The sequence below is a fragment of the Oncorhynchus mykiss genome, chromosome 17 (assembly GCF_057628025.1).
Source record: "Oncorhynchus mykiss isolate SJ-2025 chromosome 17, ASM5762802v1, whole genome shotgun sequence".
Lineage (NCBI taxonomy): Eukaryota > Metazoa > Chordata > Actinopteri > Salmoniformes > Salmonidae > Oncorhynchus > Oncorhynchus mykiss.
The window spans coordinates 32,577,772-32,594,971 of record NC_143038.1 but is presented as its reverse complement, the minus strand read 5'-3'; the positions used below and the strand labels follow the sequence as shown (position 1 = coordinate 32,594,971).

At 44.5% G+C, this 17,200-nt stretch overlaps 1 protein-coding gene across 6 annotated transcripts in view; it reads right to left on the bottom strand.

The window, feature by feature from the left end:
- Nucleotides 1-774: 774 nt before the first annotated feature.
- Nucleotides 775-17,200, bottom strand: part of erc2 (ELKS/RAB6-interacting/CAST family member 2) — a 75,987-nt gene continuing 59,561 nt past the window's right edge. For 3 of the 6 annotated variants that reach the window (XM_036950018.2, XM_090205232.1, XM_090205233.1), the window contains 7 exons: nucleotides 12,366-12,498; nucleotides 11,939-12,099; nucleotides 11,499-11,646; nucleotides 10,409-11,068; nucleotides 5,953-6,017; nucleotides 5,645-5,839; nucleotides 775-5,405 (listed from right to left, as the gene is read on the bottom strand). In XM_036950018.2, the coding sequence (XP_036805913.1) occupies nucleotides 5,991-6,017; nucleotides 10,409-11,068; nucleotides 11,499-11,646; nucleotides 11,939-12,099; nucleotides 12,366-12,498 (1,129 nt within the window). In that variant the 3' untranslated portion in view covers nucleotides 775-5,405; nucleotides 5,645-5,839; nucleotides 5,953-5,990. Of the gene's footprint in view, nucleotides 5,406-5,644; nucleotides 5,840-5,952; nucleotides 6,018-10,408; nucleotides 11,069-11,498; nucleotides 11,647-11,938; nucleotides 12,100-12,365; nucleotides 12,499-13,080; nucleotides 13,093-16,548; nucleotides 16,708-17,200 lie in introns of all 6 variants that reach the window. The other 3 variants (XM_036950015.2, XM_090205231.1, XM_090205235.1) reach the window with 2 other exon arrangements.

Genomic DNA, 17,200 nt, shown 5'->3' with positions numbered 1-17,200 from the left:
TGGAGGACACACTGTCAGACTAGGCTGAGGAAGGTCTGTGAGATTAGAGGAAAATAATATTTCGCACTACGTCAATTTGTTAAATCTCCAATATTGTCTAAGACTTAGGTTCACTTCTTTAATATCATTGTATCCACAAACAGAGAACACAGAGAGACAGTGAATCTCCATATTAAGTTAACTAGCCTTTTACTAAACAGATGAGTGACTGACTAAAATATTGTTTGCACATTTCATTTAATGGGGAAACGAAAATCGTTAAAATCAAAAAACTACTGTAAAACGAAAGTGTGTGGACATCTTACTATGTCACCCGTAACAATGTTATCTCACGAACCTTGAGCTTGGAGAGACGAAACAGCATCTAGCAGTGACAAAAAGTCAAACGAGCATCTTACTCATTCTGGGAGAAAAAAAACATATTTTATGTGTCTTCTGTTGTCCAATTACCTTTATACAGATGCAGTATATTAGTAAAATGGAGATTGTTCATTAGCAGTAACACCTCAATCACACAGTACACAATTACTTACATTCCACAGGCTGATCATGTAATTGTTTTATATACAGTACCATGAATGCACATTTGTACAGCATGGTCAACCAACCAGCAGGTTAGTTTTCTTAGGTGACGAGAGGTGGCTATAATACCGTAGGAGAGGTATCATAGCTATGATACATAGTGAAAATATGCATGTGTTCTCAGTTCTTCATGTGTAGTTTATAACCAGACATACAGTACTATATACATAGAGACCAGCCCTCATACACGTCTGAAAGAAAGTCACCTTTATTGAATGAATATAAACAAGCTGGCCAACACTCATTAGTAATATTCTGATACAGCACATACAATAGCAAACGTCTGGGGCAGTGGACACAGCCTCCTACAGTAGGTTTTAAAACACAGTATCCATGCTGAACATAACATTCTCTCTCTTTCTCTCAGGGCGTTTCCTGCAACAGAGTGTTTTGATTCTCTCTCACTATTTCTTTAGCTCTTACACATGCGCGCACACACACCTACAGTACACATACACACGTATGCATGCGCACACACACACACACACACACACTTCACAGATTTACACGCGTAACACCCCAAAAATATGCCGCCTCTCTCATAACACTGCACAGGTTGTCTACTAGGGGGACACGGAAGGTGAGGAGACACACACCACTCTCAAACACAACATCACACTGTCACGATGCAGAGGCAATTCATGTATGAGAACTGGAGCATCATGGGAAATAAGCCCACGTTCACACAAGTAATCATTCAGCATGCTGGACACACATTTATCTTGTTCCTAAATCTTTACTGTACAGCAGAAAACATTTACTATTACAAATAGTACAGTCCCAAACTGACATATTCAATAAGCCAAACTGATAAAAAAAATGTAATCAAGAAAAACTTAAATACAAAAAATTAACGCAATTGTTCAGTAAAAAAAGAAAAATCTGCCGTTGGTCACAGTGTTTTGTTTCATCCAAAGGTTTGCATTTTCAACATCATACAATAAATCAAATGCAACTTGTACATGACAAAGAAAGTTAATCTGTTTTCCTGTATTAGGCTTCTCATACTCTGAACCAGGTCTTTTACTCCTTCAATTACTATTGGTGATGTCTGTTGGCCTTCAACTCCTGGGTCGTGTTCATTAGGCACCAAACAGAAAAAAAATGCACTGATACAGGGAAGGATTACTTGGGACTTGTCCGATGAGAAAGGCTCATTCTCATTTTCCATTGCTAAACATTTTAAAACATTGCGTGCCCTAATGAACACAACCCTGATGTATGTTAACTGATAGGCCATTGATGAAACCTTAACAGTTTGATTGTACCTCAAGATCTCACTCTGCATAGAGGATAGGAGATTCTCCCCAACCTTTCACACTCAGTTGGCACATTACGTAAAAATCTGCATGCATCAGCACAATGAAGTGTTCCACGTGTTCTACCGTGTTCTATATACCAAGTGCTGGATATTCACTTCTCATAGTAGGAGAACCCCCTACTTCAAGTATTCAGTTGTAAATGACCTGAAAATTGAGGATTCTGAATCCGTTCCCCATGATGGTAAAGTCAGAGGTTATTCGCGCCTCCATCCGTGTGCTCTTCTGGATTGCCTTTCCTTTTACAGATCATTAGTACCAATCTCTGACATTGAAAACACAAATACAACATCCACACAACGCCTTTATTTTCTTCAATTTGATTTAATCCGAACTGGTGATTGTTAGTCAATCGGAGGAGGAGTTGTGAGGCAACTGTCCTGTCTGTATTCTGTGTTGAGGTGACGATCGTATAGGGATCACTTCTGTTTGGATCCCAATGGAGGATGGGGCACTTTTCTACAACAGTTATGATATCAGCCACAAGGAGGGAAACACACACACACACACACACACACACACACACACACACACACACACACACACACACACACACACACACACACACACACACACACACACACACCATGGAGGACGGAGGGGGGCAGGTGGTGGTGGTGGTGGTGGGAGTGGGGGGATGTAACAGTCTTGGATGTTTTCTCACTAGAAGTGTGGTTTTCTACACACTCAACTGTCACATATGTCACCACATCTGGGTACACAACAGCATGAAGACAACAACAAACAAAACACAGAGACCGCTGGACAATGCATATGCAACGACAGAGTCACTCCAAACCTCCTTTTTAACAAAGGTAGTGATAGTCCTCACTCACAAGTGCAAATTTCTATCCGCTGTGCTGCAGAAAATAATATCTTTGCTACTTTAGTGAGCTGCAAAAATAGAATGTCTTCCCCTCTGTGAGAAGACTAAGGTCTCACTAACCCAATTGTGTGTGTGTATGTATGTATGTATGTATGTATGTATGTATGTATGTATGTATGTATGTATGTATGTATGTATGTATGTATGTATGTGTGTGTGTATGTATGTGTGTGTGTGTGTGTATGTATGTGTGTGTGTGTGTGTGTGTGAGAGAGTCTCAAAATAGATTTCTCACACTGCAACAGGAATGTAACATTAGCTCTTCTAAATGAGAATGGAATCATTTTCTCACTGCTTTGCATTGGGCTGTGTCTCAAGGTTTCTTAGGCCAGACTATCCTTTGTGAGAACCACAGACAGGGAATGTTGCTTGCTGCTAAGGAGTTTTTTCTTGTACAAACAGAGGAAAGTCACATACGTCACTTCACACACTGAATAAGGGTTTTCTCTATCCTTTGGACAGTTAGAAAAATTAAATAAAACATGTATTTTTATCCTCAATATGTTTTGTTACTGACAATATTCTGACCACACATAGACACACTACATAGACCTTTCTGTCTCTCTCTCTCTCTCTATATATATATATATATATATATATATATATATATATATATATATATATATATATATATGAATGAGGCACAGGCCACCTTGTTGAGAAGGACAAAACGAGTCACTAGGTTTGGATTTGGGTTAGCATAGACTGCTGAAAGAGAAGAAGAAAGGGGAGATGAAGAAGTTGAGGAGGAGGAAGGAGGCAGTCAATGAGCAGGAGAGATGGCTGTAAAGGTATGGCAGGAAATCTCATGGGTGTCCATGGATGGCATCAAACATATAAAATCTATAGCCTCCTTGCACCATTTCCTCAGAGTCTCTCCAGCTGATTCTATGTACAACACAGTCTTCTACAGTTTATAAGCACATCAGGTTTTGGGATCAACTCCCTATTGAATGACATGGATGCACAATGTCCAATGGCCATGTCTCTCAGCTGTTTCTCTGGTTGGACACCATGTTGTGTGAGCACCAGTGATCTAAAGCACCATTAGAAGTATCCCTGCAACAGGGGAGGAGGAGGTGCATAGGTGCATATCACGCTGAGAAACACATTATAACAACGTTATCTGATTGGTGTATGTTCTGAATAGACCATTCTGATTGGTACTCGTGCTGCTTTAATACATCTAAACACTTTTTGATTGGTGCCCTTGACTCATGACTGGATTCAAAGTGGCATTATTAGTTCTGACGTCTGCATAGATTGGAGTTCTGACTGCATCTGGTTCAACTGAGGTAACAGGAGAGATACACAGATGGCAGCCCTAAGCCCAAAGTCCCTGCGACACCCCCAAGACAGGGCCCTGCCCATAAGGCCATGCCAGACTGCACATTAACGGCACAGGGAAACCTTCAGTAGTCGAGGCAAGGACCGTGGCTGCCCATTGGTCAGATTAGAGCTCTAGTGGCTGCTTCGTTCAGATAAGAGCTCTTCCTTGTTCTGATTCACTTTGCACAAAGCACTCATAGCCATGGTCAAGCACTGCAAATGAAACAGACTCAACAGATTAAAAAAATAAAAAATAAGTAGCACAACTTCACTTTTAGACATACAGCAAAGGAACTTCCTCTGAAGTAGGTTAGCTGTAACGCATATGTAAATGTGAACTAAAGCTGTAACTGTACGGCACTTCATTAAATATGTGGAAAGAGAGCAGGCTATCTCTGACAAAGAGAAAACAACAAAACACAACATAGTAAAAGAAGCACTGTGAAGCTGCTGTGTTTGACTGTCAGTAGGGTGGAGCCTGCCAGGCAAGGGAGCCAATCACAGCCAGCCGGGGGTCAGCAGGGTGGGGCCAATCAGGTAAACAGGGCGGAGCCAGTCAGGTGAACCAATCAGAGAAAGGACTGTTGATACAGAGGAACTAATCAGGTGAAAAGCTCAGGTAAGCAAAGCAGGCGGAGACAGGAGAGTGAACCAATTAGATGCAGGTTGGTGAGAACGGGGGAGCAAGCCAGGACTGGGTTTAGTACATTTTTACGTTCTGGAACGTTCCATTGAACAGAAACAGTGCTGTACTGAATGACTGCTGTCAACATGGCCACTTCCCTTTAAATATGTCACTCATTGCTTCAAGCCACACCCGCCCAAACGGGAGGAAACGTACCTAGAAGTCTGTTCAAGAACGTACAAGAATGTTTTGGGGAAACGTTTTGTTCAGTACAAACTGTTCCGCAATGTAGCAAATGTTCAATTGAACTGAACGCACCTCATGTAAACAGGGCAGAGCCAGTCGTTAGATCTTAGCCAAGTGGGTGAAGAGTGCAGCTAGTCTTATGAGAGTGGGTGGGGCTCTGTAGGGACGTCAGGTGACAGACAGGTGAGCTGAGCATCTTGACAACTATACCAGAGTGGTTGTGTGAGTTTGGCTGTGTGAGCAGAACCACAGAGCTGAGACCAGACAGCTCAGATATCTGTCTGTCTGAGTGGGGCCCAGTCTGTCCAACCCAGTCTAACTTCACAACACCTATGTGTCTGCTGGAAGACTCCTCCTCCCCAGAGTCACTCTCAAAGAGCTGTAGCTGCCCCTCTTCACATGATGGCTCTTCAGTCACCTGTAAAAACACACACAATAGTACAATCAGCACTACGGTCGTTACTGTCCACTTACAGTGATCGTCGACTGAACACTAACCAGTAACTCACAGTGCTTTATTCTACATCTATAAATGTATCCCGGATGGAAGATTCCTGGAATCAGGAAAGAATAAGCATTTCTCAAAAACCTGGGAATTTTGCAACCTAAAGAGGACTCTCCACATTAAGTTGGTCTGAATCTAGAACTGGGTTGTACCTCAACTATCAGTCTCCTCATCTGGCCCTCCCACCTGCTTCATCCCTCCTCTTCCTCCTCCTCCTCCTCATCAAAAAATAAAAATAAAGGCCCCATTGAAGTGTGGATTGTATGGTGGTAACAAAAGGTTGGTAGGTAGTCAATGTATTTCAGCATCATGGAATGGCTGTGCTCCTCCAACAGTAACTGAATCATCTACAAACGAGAGGGGGAGGGAGGGAGAGTTACTTATCAGTCAGCAAAACATGTTTTTACCACAGCACACTCCTAACACAGAAAAGGCAGGAAGTTGTTTCAAAACATCTCACCCCTCCGAACGTCAGAGCTTTGGTTGTCATGGACACGATTACGCCCAAATGCCCTCCTCGTCATCCTATCGGTGACAGTGTTATATGGCCGGCAGGGAAGGTCAGCAGGAAGTAAAGAGAGTAGAAAGAAGTTAGTATAAGTCAAAGGTTATGTATTAGTCAACGAGGGGATATGCATTCTATGGAAAATAATGAATGACGTGGAACGTGTGTTCCTCGACGCACCGGCTATAGCTCCGTAGTGATCCTGTACAAAAAAATGAGTTTAAGTTTAAAACTGCAGTAAAAGCGCAGTAACTGCAGTCGACTGTGGTATTTTGGACTCAGCAATTGCAGAATAACTGCAGTTGAACAGCAGTTATACTGCGCTGTAAATGCAGTTAAACTGCAAAATTACTGCAGTAAAAATTGTTTTATTTTGGACGGAGTATTTGCAGCATACTGCATTTATACAGCACTCTAACTGGAGTTATTACTGCACACTAACTGCAGTTATACTGTAGTGTACTGCAGTTATACTGCTCTCTGACTGCAATATATTTTTCGTAAGGGTGAATTACCATGAATAAGAACTGTCTAAACAGAAAATTATTGCAGGATGTCCAAGGATATGCAGTAACACATTTGCCACTAGAAACATTCAAATGAAGTAGTTAACAAGTTTACTAGATAGATACAGTAGTTGCCTTGATAACCAAACAAACAGCCTTGCTAGTTTAGCTAACCAAACCATAAATCCATGCTTGGTATCATGAAAATCAAATCCCACAATGCCAATAATGTTTTCAAACGTATAACATTTAAGTGCTAACGCCCGAGAAGCCGGTGTTTGAAGGATATATTGGCACGGGTGTTGTTAGGCCCAAGACCAATGTTACCAACGTATTCAAATAATGATTGACATGTTTTAATAAAAAATTTGAATTCTAATGAATTTATTCATACTATTTCATCCTTTCACAAGATATAGTCCCGAAACAAATCTAAGGTTGCTATCCCAGCCGGCTGGCCGTTCGTTCTATTGGTTCGATTGCCAGAGACACGACCAAGTCATTCAGCTTTTTTGTTCTATATATATGGATGTGACCCAGTCTTTCATTCTAAATGTTCCATTGCCATACTGGCTGGTAACGTTCTTGTCCCTTAATTGCTAGCTAGCCAACTACGGCTAACTTATAGTCAAATCCAACAGTGCAGACAGAATAACAACAGTTGCTGCATTTGTTGAAGATGTTTTAAGGTGATATTTATTTGGATACATCCATAACAATGAGCTAATGAATCACAATTTCGCCTAGCATAGAAAATATGCTCTCTCGTTAGGACACTGTTGTTCTGAAGAGTTAGCCAATAACACAGCTAACACAATAACTTCAAACTGAAGCTGGAAAGACTGCAAACTAGCTGTACTTCGTTTTACCTTTTTTTCATTTCACATTTCTTTGTATATATTGGTCTATAAAAAAGTGATCAGATGAAGCAGATGCTAAACTACAGGACTGTTTTGCTATCACCGACTGGAACATGTTCCGGGATTCTTCCGATGGCATTGAGGAGTACACCACATCAGTCACTGGCTTTAACAATAAGTGCATTGAGGACGTCGTTCCCACAGTGACAGAACATACCCCAACCAGAAGCCATGGATTACAGGCAACATTCGCGCTGAGCTAAAGGGTAGAGCTGCCGCTTTCAAGGTGCGGGACTCTAACCCAGAAGCTTACAAGAAATCCTGCTATGCCCTGCGACGAACCATCAAACAGGCAAAGCGTCAATACAGGGCTAAGATTGAATCATACTACACCGGCTCCGACGCTCGTCTTATGTGGCAGGGCTTGCAAACTATTGCAGACTACAAAGGGAAGCACAGCCGCGAGCTGCCCAGTGACACAAGCGAGCTGCCCAGTGACACAAGCCTAGCAGATGAGCTAAATCACTTCTATGCTTACTTCGAGGCAAGCAACACTGAGGCATGCATGAGAGCATCAGCTGTTCCGGACGACTGTGTGATCACGCTCTCCGTAGCCGACGTGAGCAAGACCTTTAAATAGGTCAACATACACACGGCTGCGGGGCCAGACGGATTAACAGGACGTGTGCTCCGGGCATGTGCTGACCAACTGGCAGGTGTCTTCACTGACATCTTCAACATGTCCCTGATTAAGTCTGTAATACCAACATGTTTCAAGCAGACCACCATAGTCCCTGTGCCCAAGAACACAAAGGTAACCTGCCTAAATGACTACAGACCCGTAGCACTTACGTCCGTAGCCATGAAATGCTTTGAAAGGTTGTTAATGGCTCACAACACCATTATCCCAGAAACCCTAGACCCACTCCAATTTGCATATCGCCCAAACAGATCCAAATATGATGCAATCTCTATTACACTCGACCCTGCTCTTACCCACCTGGACAAAAGGAACACTTATGTGAGAATGCTATTCATTGACTACAGCTCAGCATTCAACACCATAGTGTCCTCAAAGCTCATCACTAAGCTAAGGATCCTGGGACTAAACACCTCCCTCTGCAACTGGATCCTGGACTTCCTGACGGGCCGCCCCCAGGTGGTGATGGTAGGTAGCAACACATCTGCCACGCTGATCCTCAACAATGGAGCTCCCCAGTGTTGCATGCTCTGTCCTCTCCTGTACTCCCTGTTCACCCACGACTGCATTGCCAGGCATGACTCCAACACCATTATTAAGTTTGCAGTTAACAGTGGTAGGCCTGATCACCGACAGCAACGAGACAGCCTATAGGGAGGAAGTCAGAGACCTGGCCGGGTGGTGCCAGAATAACAACCTATCCCTCATAACCAATACTAAAGAGATTATTATGGACTACAGGAAAAGGAGGACCGAGCACTCCCCCATTCTCATCAACAGGGCTGTAGTGGAGCAGGTTGAGAGCTTGAAGTTCCTTGGTGTCCACATCAACAACAAACTAGAATGGTCCAAACACACCAAGACAGTCGTGAAGAGGGCACAAGAAAGCCTATTCCCACTCAGGAAACTAAAAAGATTTGGCATGGGTCCTGAGATCCTCAAAAGGTTCCACAGCTGCAACATCGAGAGCATCCTGACTGGTTGCATCACCACCTGGTACGGCAATTGCTCGGCCTCTGACTGCAAGGCACTACAGAGGGTAGTACATCACTGGGGCTAAGCTGCCTGCCATCCAGGACCTCTACACCAGGCGGTGTCAGAGGAAGGCCCTAAAAATTATCAAAGACCCCAGTCATAGACTGTTCTCTCTACTATCACATGGCAAGCGGTACCGGAGTGCCAAGTCTCGGACAAAAAGGCTTCTCAGCAGTTTTTACCCCCAAGCCATAAGACTCCTGAACAGGTAATCAAATGGCTAACCGGACTATTTGCACTGTGTGCCTCCCCCACCCCTCCTTTTACGCTGCTGCTACTCTCTGTTTATCATATATGCATAGTCACTTTAACTATACATTCATGTACATGCTACCTCAATTGGGCCGACCAACCAGTGCTCCCGCACATTGGCTAACTGGGCTATCTGCATTGTGTCCCACCCACCACCCGCCAACCCCTCTTTTACGCTACTGCTACTCTATGTTCATCATATATGCATAGTCACTTTAACCATATCTACATGTACATACTACCTCAATCAGCCCGACTAACCAGTGTCTGTATGTAGCCTCGCTACTGTATATAGCCTGTCTTTTTACTGTTGTTTTATTTCTTTACTTACCTATTGTTCACCTAATACCCTTTTTGCACTATTGGTTAGAGCCTGTAAGTAAGCATTTCACTGTAAAGTCTACTACACCTGTTGTATTCAGCGCAAGTGACAAATAAACTTTGATTTGATTTGATATATCCATAAAAATGATGCCAGCTGATTCATGATTTTGACTGGCTGAGAAACACTGCCTTCCCCTCTCTCTCGTCCCGACTCCCAACCCCTACACGTTCATTACTATGGAACAGTTGGAGATCTAATTTGAATATTGAAAGAGTAAGGTTTATACAAATCTCAGCCATTGAAAACTAAATTTTAGTTTAAAAAAACTTTTTATAGTGGAGATAAAGTTTATCATTTCAATTCCTGATGAAATATTGGATTGCGCAGTCAGAAGGAACAAAGTAAATACGCATTTTATCGTCCTAGATTTTGCCGGTGGTAAATTGTGCAATAGACACAGGCTGGAATGCGCTTTTAACCAATCAGCATTCAGGATTAGACCCACCTGTTGTATAAGTAAGAATGAACTATAACCATTGAACTCTACCTTGCTGATATACCATGTGGTGTAGGGAAATAATGCACAAAAGTACTTCACTACTGAATAGGGTGCCATTTGAGACACCGTGTAGATTTAGACCCACAATGCAACACTCTAGCTATTAGACCACCACACCACAGAGAGGATAGTTCCAGGCCCTGATTGTAAACACAACAGAGAGAGACATCTGACCTGGTCGGGGGAGGGGCGATGGCCGGCATGGGGGGGTCCTCTGGCAGGCCCTGGTCCTCCGCGGTGGTGTGGGGGTGGGTGGCGGGGGTGTCCGCCGTGCTGTTGCGGAGCGTGTGGAGGGTGGTGGGGGTGCTGCTGGGGATGTGGGTGCTGGGGGTGGGGAGCTTGCAGAGGGGGGCCGTGGGGGTGCTGCTGTGGATGCTGTTGTGGGTGCTGTTGGAGGTGCTGTTGTAGGTGGGGGTGCTGCTGCTGTGGTGGAGGCCCATGGGGGTGCTGTCCTGGGTGGGCGTGTTGTTGTTGTGGGTGTGGGTGCTGCGCTTGTTGCGGGTGCTGGGGCCGTGGTTGGTGTTGTTGGTGCTGAGGCGGAGGCTGTTGGGGATGCCCCTGTGGATGCTGCTGTGGATGAGGGGGGTACTGCTGTTGAGGCTGCTGGGGGTGCGGGTGTTGTTGGGGTGGGGGCTGGGGGTGCTGGGAGTGTGGGGCATGGGGGTATGGAGGCTGTTGCTGCTGCTGGGGGTTAGGAGGGTGCTGATACTGTGGCTGGGGGAGCTGAGCCTGGGGGCCCGGGTGGGGTTGCTGGGGTTGGGTGTGGTGAGGAGGATGGGGGTGGTAGTGGTCATCTTCATAGTTGTCAGCAATCAGCTTCATCCTGCTCTGTGTCTGTGGAACAAAACACAAACATGTCAGTGCTACAATTTAACACGAGAGACCAAACACTGACTTAGTCACTATGAGAACCTAATGACAAGGAATGTATCTAGTTAGAAGAGAGAGAGTAGCAACTAAGTAGTTGAAATAAAGTTTAAAACGGACCACTGCTGCTATCGTGAGCAAGTCCTTCCTGCAAGATATACATGTTGGATCTCCTGTATACATAAAAGCAGGGTTGGGGTCAATTCCATTTAAATTCAGTCAATTCAGGAAGATAACTGAAATTCTAATTAAAATTTAAAATACTATTTCATGAGAAAGAAAGGGAATTGGAATTTTAATTTTGCTTACTGAATTGACTTAATTGAAATGGAATTGACATCAACCCTGAATAAAGGTTGAATACAAGGTCCACCTGCGTTTTGTCACCAGTCCTGACCTGCTGTTTGAGTTGGTGCATCAGTCTGTCCTTCTCCCTCTTCAGAGCCAAAACCTCTTCCTGGGTCTTCTTCTTCCCAGAGGCAGACAGCTCTAGCAGAGCAATGTTAGCGTCCTTCTCACTGATAGCTGCCAACAGGGCCTGTTGCCTGAGGAGAGAGAGGAAGAGTGAGAGAGTGAGAGAGAGCGAGAGCAAGAGATACAGAGAGAGGGGAAGGGAGAGAGAGGCAAGACATGCCTCTTTCCACATCCAAAGATTGATCATGAGATGGCTTTAAAGCATTCACAAGGCCAAGCAAGTTCTGCTTTATATTATTGTACTACATGAATGATTTGACCCTAGCCCCTCTTGAAAACTCTAAATGAATATAACACGAATATGAAGAATATCAATAGTTTTCATTGCTCTGCTAATGTACAGTATGATTTTCTGTGGCATACTTCATTTCCAGGATCTCCTCCAACTGTTTCCTGCGCTCCTGCCTCATGTTTGTCAGGTGACCGTCTCTCTCCTGCAGGGACTGCTGGGTAGACGAGAGGCGCTGCTTGGTGGCGTCCAGCTCCTGTCTGGTCCTCTCCAGGGTGTTCATCATCTCCTCCAGCTGATACACAAACAGAGGATGTGATTACTCTCTCTCTCTCTCTCTCTCTCTCTCTCTGTCTCTCTCTCTGTCTCTCTCACTCTCTCTGTCTCTCTCTCTCTCTCTCTCTCTCTGTCTCTCTCTCTCTCTCTGTCTGTCTCTCTTTCTCCTCTCTCTATATCCCCTCACGTTCTTTCGCTCCTCTACATGCACTACCATGTTAAACTATGATGAGAAATCGTTCTCTTTCTGTCTCACACACACATACTATACATATATAAACACACCTTTACATGCTGTCCTGAGTCCATGGTGTTGTCCTTTCGAGGATCCCCCACTATCTGACCAGGCTTCTTGTCCCCTTGGGGGCCTAGTTTGAGGTTGGGACCCCCCTTCTTAGTAACTTGCTCCTTGGCCTGCCTGGATGGAGTACCACAGAGGAGGTCAGAGTTCAACCCTCTACAGTCATACTACCCATCTTTATACTGCACCACTACCAGGACAACTGATACCAATCGTTCCTGATCATTTCCCTTTGTGTTGGGGAAACAACTTTTGAGGCATTACTAATACTTTGTCTACTGCACGTTGTCTGTAAATACAGTATAACACTTGAACAAGACATACAGAACTCCAACAGCATAACACACGTATAAATGTTAAATACAAGGTGACTGTGAGACTCATTAGAAACACGTAGAGATGGACACAACATACCACAGGAAACTCAGGTTAGACATACAGGTACTGTCAATTACACTGACATTTTGATATAAAAATCAATGAAAAACATTCTGGAGACATACAGGAAAAATAATACAGGAGACAAAAATGAGACACAGATGAGACATAGACAAGTCCATGTTAATATGTTCAGAAATGACTCACAGGTTTAGGCAGCAAGAGTTAGATTGGAGGGGGGTAGTTGCACCTCTCAGGTGGAGGAATGGAGGTGTAGGGTGTTGGTGGGGGGGGGCATGCCAAAAGGGGTTCGCTACTTACCTGGGTGCTAGGCTGCAGGTGGAGGAGAGGAAGAAGAGGAGGAGGAAGAGGAGGAAGGAGGGATGGTACGACAAGAGGAAGCAGCAGCGCACACAGGAGACAGGAGGAAAAGAGGAGGAGAAGAGTAAAAGAAACCATAGAAACGTTAGAATCATAACAGAAAAGAAGAATGACAACAGAGGACCCGACAACAGAGTCTATTCAGAGACAGACAGGGGAGATCATCATCATCAGAAGCACCAATGAGAGTCAGTCACTGAAGGACACAGCAGCCTGACAGACAAAGCTAATGAAGGATGCACAGGATACATCTTCTCCTCTGACAGCCAGGTTAGAACCCTGCCTGTGTATTAGTTGTTGGCTGCACAGCCTGTGAGTGTGGGCCGGGCATGCAGTCAGGACACCAGCCGGGCTAGAGAGAGGGGGAGCGAGCGGGGGTAGGCTAGAAGGAGGGAGGGGGACAAGAGAGCTGGTATAGCTAGACAGCAAGGCGGAGAGGAGCCCAAGTGGGCAAGGCAGCAAGGGAACCAGTCAAGGGAGCCATGGCAGCCAGACAGACAGAGGGGTCCAAACAACTGACTGACACCCCTCTGGACCAAAACAAACCAGGCTCTGTGTGGGTTCAATAGAGGACATACAGACCCTACCTACTAAAGCAGCTCACTCATTGAGCAGGGCACAGTTGACCTGGAGCACTGCAGCTCTAGTCATGCAGGCCAGGCTACTAGGCTGAGAGCTAGCCTTTACATCTGGCACAGCAAGCTGGGCAGGGGAGTGGGCAGGGGAGAGGGCAGGGCAGGACCGGGCAGGGGAGAGGGCAGGGCAGGACCGGGCAGGGGAGTGGGCAGGGCAGGGGAGAGGGCAGGGCAGGGCCGGGCAGGGCAGGGCAGGGGAGTGGGCAGGGAGACCAAGGGAGAGCAGGGGAGAAGTCAGTTTAGAGAGGATGGGTTTCACTGTGAGTAGTAGGGTGGAGGTATTGAAGTATAAATTGTGAGACTGGTTGTGGGGGAGGATTAGGGGGCAAGCGGGCAGATGGGGAGTTGGAATGAGCAGGGGAAGCAGCGTGCTCATGGCAGGAGAAGGACACAACTCCAAAGACCTTACTGCTGTACACAAGCTACACCAAACAGCCAACACACAAAATAACACATAAAATGGTGTGTGTGTGTGTGTGTAAGGTACATGTACAATATGTGCATTTTCTACAGTACAGATCCTATAATGGTATTCTGTTGTAATGAGAGAACTCATGTTAAAGGATGTGAACAGGGCATGTATAATTGAAAAGGAATACATATGTTGTATATACCAAAACTGACATATATAAGACATATACAGTATATGATATCATTATGGCTTGTATATGTACAATTGTATTTGTTAAATGTGTTTTTGAACATATGGACAAGTTCATTATTAGTACAATATACTGTATGTTTCTGGTCATTCATACATCAACTACAGATGATTGATTCGTTTGTGATATAGTTAGTTTAGTCATACACAATGCCGTCAGTATTCACACCCCTCTACTTTTTCAAATTGTGTTGTGTTACAGCCTGAATTTAAAATGGGTTAAATGGCGTTTTCTTGTCATTGGCCTAAACACAACATCATGTCAAAGTGGAATTATGCTTTTCAACATTTTTACAAATTAATTAACCCCGTTGTTATGGCAAGCCTAAATAAGTTCAGGAGTACAAATGTGCTCAATAGGTCACAATAAGTTGCATGGACTCACTTTGTGTGCAATAATAGTGTTGAACATGATTTTTGAATGACAACCTCATCTGTGGACCCCTTACATACAATTATCTGTAAGGTCCCTCAGTCGAACATTTCATTTCAAACACAAATTCAACCACAAAGACCAGGGAGGTTATCCAATGTCTTGAAGAAGGCACAGTGATGCCGAACACATTGGTGATTTACTCAATAAATTACTGGGAGTTTATATATAGAGTGTGCGACTCTATTTTTTTATAGCTTATAGTTTATTCGCCGTTAGTCAGCACCTCTACATAAAATCATTTTCTCTGGGTGTGCGCCAGCTAATTGTTTATATTTGAGCATTCAATATGAAAAAAAGTAAACATTGAATTTCCCTTTGAGCATGGTGAAGATACACTTTGGATGGTGTATCAATACACCCAGTCACTACAAAGATACAGGCGTCTTTCCTAACTCAATTGCTGGAGAGGAATGGGGACGGCAAGAAAGAATCCTGTACAAAATACAAATATTCCCAAACATGCATCCTATTTGCAACAATGCTCTAAAGTAATAATGCAACAACTGTGGCAAAACAATACACTTTTTGTCCTGAGTATTATGTTTGGGGGAAATCCAATACATTACAGAGTACCACTCTCCATATTTCCAAGCATAGTGGTGGCTTCATCATGTTATGGGTATGCTTGTAAGTGTTAAGGACTGGGAAGTGTTTCAGGATAAAAAAAGAAACGGAATGGAGCTAAGCACAGGCAAAATCTTAGAGGAAAACCTGGTTCAGTCCGCTTCCCAACAGATACTGGGAGAGGAATTCACCTTTCAGCAGGACAATAACTAAAACACAAGGCCACATCTACACTGGAGTTGCTTACCAAGAAGATATTGAATGTTCCTGAGTGACCGAGTTACATTTTTTACTTAAATCTGCTAAAAGAAAATCTATGGCAAGACCTAAAAATGGCTGTCTAGCAATGATCAACAACTAATTCGACAGAGCTTGAAGAATTTTGAAAAGAATAATGGGCAAATGTTTCACAATCCAGCTGTAACCCAACACAATTTGGAATAAGTCAAGGGGTATGAATAATTTATAGGAGGCACTGTATAACGTTTCTTTTTTTCAATTTCCCATTCTCACCTTAGTTACTGAATCATAAAGGGTGTGCAGACAGACACGGGTGGAGAAACAGGTTGAAGACATGCACACAATGATACAAACACATGCACATGCAACATAACACACACTCACACACAAAGCATGCACGCACACACACACACACACACACACACGGACACACACACATTCACACATTCACACACACACACACACACACACTCTCACACACACACACACACACACTCACACACACACACACACACACACACACACACACACACACACACACACACACACACACACACACACACACACACACAGATGCAGAATTTTGCAAAACTTCTGCCATGAAAGTTGCAAAACAGATCCAGTGATCTTTACATAACATGGATGAGCTGATGGGCTTCCAAATCAAACCAAAGAAATGAACAGATGAGAGCAGCAGAGAGCCCATAGCGTTGGTATAAAGATCTGTGGATCTCTCAGTCGTACAGACTGACAGCAGGCAGACCCGGACAGACAGACATACGGACAGGTGAGACCAGATGCAGGTGCAGTCGCAGTCGCAGACGTAAACCACGAGGGCAGCCGAGCTGAAGTGCCAGGGGCAGAGCACTCACTTTCCCAGGAAATCCCACACCATTCCCCCTATCTGCTGGGGGGCAGCGGGGGCAGCGGAGGACACAGGGGGGAGTGGGTCAGGGGGGGCTCTGCCACCGGGACCGTGGCGAGGGACAGGGCCGAGGCCGGGGCGAGGAACAGGGGCAGAGTGAGGGGGGCTGGGCCAGGGGTAGAAGGAGGAGGATGAGAAGGGTAAAGTGTTGGGTAGATACAGAGAGAGAGAGAAAAGAGGGAGAGATAGTTGTAAGAAGAGGACGAAAGAAAGAAATGTGGAGAAAATGTTTAAGGGAGAGGAGGTGGATTGCCAGGAGTGAAGGGCAGCAGGAAAGAAGACATGGAGACACGGAGAGAGGAAAAAGGAAAGGTTGGCGTGAACAAGGAACATTTAAAACAGGAAGATTTGGGAAAAGACGGTAAAGAAGAACAAAAACACTGTTAATTAATCCAACAGTCACATCATGAGTTTGGCACACGGAATATAATGGCACCGTATCACCGCCAGGGGGTGCTCATGAGACAATAATTTACAGTTTGACCCACCTTGAGTGTCAGAACAGACCCTTTTCTGCAGTATTTTACATGACCACTTGGGTTCTTACTAAAATGGCCAATCCAAAGTCTAAAGATGAAATGTTTGGTTCATTAATGCTC